The sequence below is a fragment of the Pterocles gutturalis genome, unplaced genomic scaffold (genome assembly GCF_000699245.1).
Source record: "Pterocles gutturalis isolate BGI_N339 unplaced genomic scaffold, ASM69924v1 scaffold53637, whole genome shotgun sequence".
Classification (NCBI taxonomy): Eukaryota; Metazoa; Chordata; class Aves; order Pterocliformes; family Pteroclidae; genus Pterocles; species Pterocles gutturalis.
In genome coordinates this window covers 1-2,551 of record NW_010117569.1, presented here as the reverse complement: position 1 = coordinate 2,551, position 2,551 = coordinate 1, and the positions used below count along the sequence as shown (strand labels likewise).

Genomic DNA, 2,551 nt, shown 5'->3' with positions numbered 1-2,551 from the left:
ATAGTGGTTTGGCAACTTCATCTGCCAAACGGATGTATCTCATCAGGTCCCATGACTTGTGCGCCTTCAGGTTCTTTAGATGGTCTCGAACCTGATCTTCTCCTACAGCTGGCAGTTCTTCCTTCTCCCAGTCACTGCCTTTGCCTTCTGCAACTTGGGCAATGTGGCTTGAGCTCCTGACAGTGAAGACTGAGGTAAAGAACTCGTTAAGTACCTCAGACTTCTCTATATCCTGGGTCGCCAGGTGTCCCAGTTTCTTCCAGAGAGGGCCCACATTTTCCCTAGTCCTCCTTTTATTGCTGACATACCTACAGAAGTTCTTCCTGTAACCCTTAATGTCCTTGGCCATATTTAATCCTATCAGGGCTTTAGCTTTCCTAACCTGATCTCTGGCTTCATGGACAGATGCACTACTTTAAGAGGAAAGCAACTGCTTTAATTTAATAGGTAAACTTATTAAAAGTTTACAATCACAAAAAAACCAGGTTTCCTTCAGTGTAGTGGTTTGATGTGAGCAGTAATAGAGCTGTACCCCAGAAATTGCATTAGAAGCATAAGCAGCAAGATTAGAAAATAAAATACTCAGCTGTCACAGCTGCCATTTTCTGTTATGCACAAGAAGCACTTTTACAATCATTAGGAAAATTAATTCCACGGACGTCTCATAAATGAAGTGGTGGCACCTCTTCTTTCCTGTTTTCAAATTGTAACAGACTACAAAACCAGTAAAAAGTATACACACAAATTATCAAGGACTGCAACTGAAACTGGAAATCTGTGCTCAATATATTCTGCTTCAGGTGCACTGAAGACACAAGATGAATGCAATGCAACATCCTATTAACTGACAGGCATTAAGAGCTATACCAGTACGTACTACGAATTCTGCTGGTAGCATAGGCTGGAATCATGGAGTCCACTGTCAACTCGGGGTGCAGGATACAGCCATGGGTGTAGGCATCCATAGGTAAGGAGTCTAAAAGCTCTCTATAGTGTTGCACCCTTGGATAATACATGCTCCCTTCTTCTGGCATTAATCTTGGTACCTCCTCTGGAACACAAAATTAAAAATAAAGTTTAGAAAAGAAGAACCACGTTAATTGACCAAAAGCAGTATTTCCAAAGCTACTTTGGTCACATCCAGCTGGCACAGACGATACAGCCACAGCTCCCCTTGTTCCCCACCATAACTCATCAGTGTTGTCACAGCTCAGAGAAACATATACACATACTTCATTTTAAAACATTTGAATAATTCCAATTCCTATGCAGCAACCCACATAAACATGTATTTAAGGCCTCCAAATCAGAAAACTGGATTCAGCATCTATTTTGTGCTTCTAGGAATGGGTGACCATGGCACACAACCCTTCAGCCCTCCCACAGCAGGGCACAGTTGAGGTTCTAGTAAGTTGTTACAGCTGAAACATTATCGCAGCTGCAATGCTGTAAAAATTACATTACAGCAATCCTACTCAAAGCATGTTTAGAAGTATTCCTGCACACCACTGAGTTCTACCCAGCCCTCAATCTACCTGGGCCCCAGTTCCTCATTTGATGAAAACACCAGCATTAAATACATATTATGTTCACTTAACAATAAATTTTTCTTCATGCCTTAGAAATCACAGCGCTAAACCCCTGAAACACAAGATGCTGCCTCTTCATACCTAAAAAAATAGAACTCTGAATTTCCTTCAAAATTTGAGGGAGCCTGTTTTCTGGCAATACCGACACAAAGAATTTCAAAAGCCTGCACATGATCACTTCTGAGTTTTTTCTTCCTACTTTTTTACCTCTTCATTTTGGCTCCAAAAATAATTTAGTCATTCTACTTCCTTTTTCTGCCCACGATTATTCTGGAATTAAGCATCTTCCTTTTTTTCTCAGAGAGAAGCAGGACCTGCCCGACAACAGCATTTGTGCAGCTCTCTGTTCAACATATTTTCCTCACTGCAGGGTCAGCAGAGTGCAGGGCTGCCACCACTGACCCCTCCACCCTTCCTGAGGGGGTATGGAGGACAGTGGCTGTTTTTTACTTACAGCTGCTTGTAAAGGTGCTGGAAGGCCTTCAGTTCATTTTAAAGGAATGTGGCTTTACCCTATACCAACAACTATTAGGAAAGACCATTTACTTATGAGAATAGAAACGTTTTGTGGTCCTGAATGAACCAACACGTAGCAACACAGCTGACCCAAACACTGCTGCATGCTGTGCGTACATGGGGAAGGATTTCACATGGAAATGCCTATGGGATTACCGTCTACAAACGTTGCTTCGAGGTAATCGATAATTTGCGTTGCCTCACAGATGATGTTTTCCCCATGGATCAGGACAGGTACTTCTCCAGAGGCATTTAAGCGCATGAACCACGGTTCGTTGTGCTCGCTCAGCGGCAGGTTTACATCGTGCTCTTCGCACTTCAGGGCTTTTTCAGCTATTGCCAAGCGCACCTGCAATGGCACCATCGCGGTTACCCCATGAGAACCACTCCCCAGACAGCCCTCCCTGCCCTGCGGAGCCAGCCCAGCCCAGCCCGGCCCGGCCCGG

The 2,551-nt window shown here is 43.8% G+C and overlaps 1 protein-coding gene across 1 annotated transcript; it reads right to left on the bottom strand.

Moving 5' to 3' along the window:
- Positions 1 to 877: 877 nt before the first annotated feature.
- On the bottom strand, positions 878 to 2,469 carry LOC104463455 (ganglioside-induced differentiation-associated protein 1-like; the record flags this gene model as incomplete). The annotated part of the gene is made up of 2 exons (XM_010075810.1): positions 2,262 to 2,469; positions 878 to 1,051 (listed from the first exon to the last, which is right to left on the bottom strand). Coding segments are annotated over exons 1-2 (382 nt in total), but the record flags the coding sequence as incomplete, so codon positions are not given.
- Between the last annotated feature and the right edge of the window lie 82 nt (positions 2,470 to 2,551).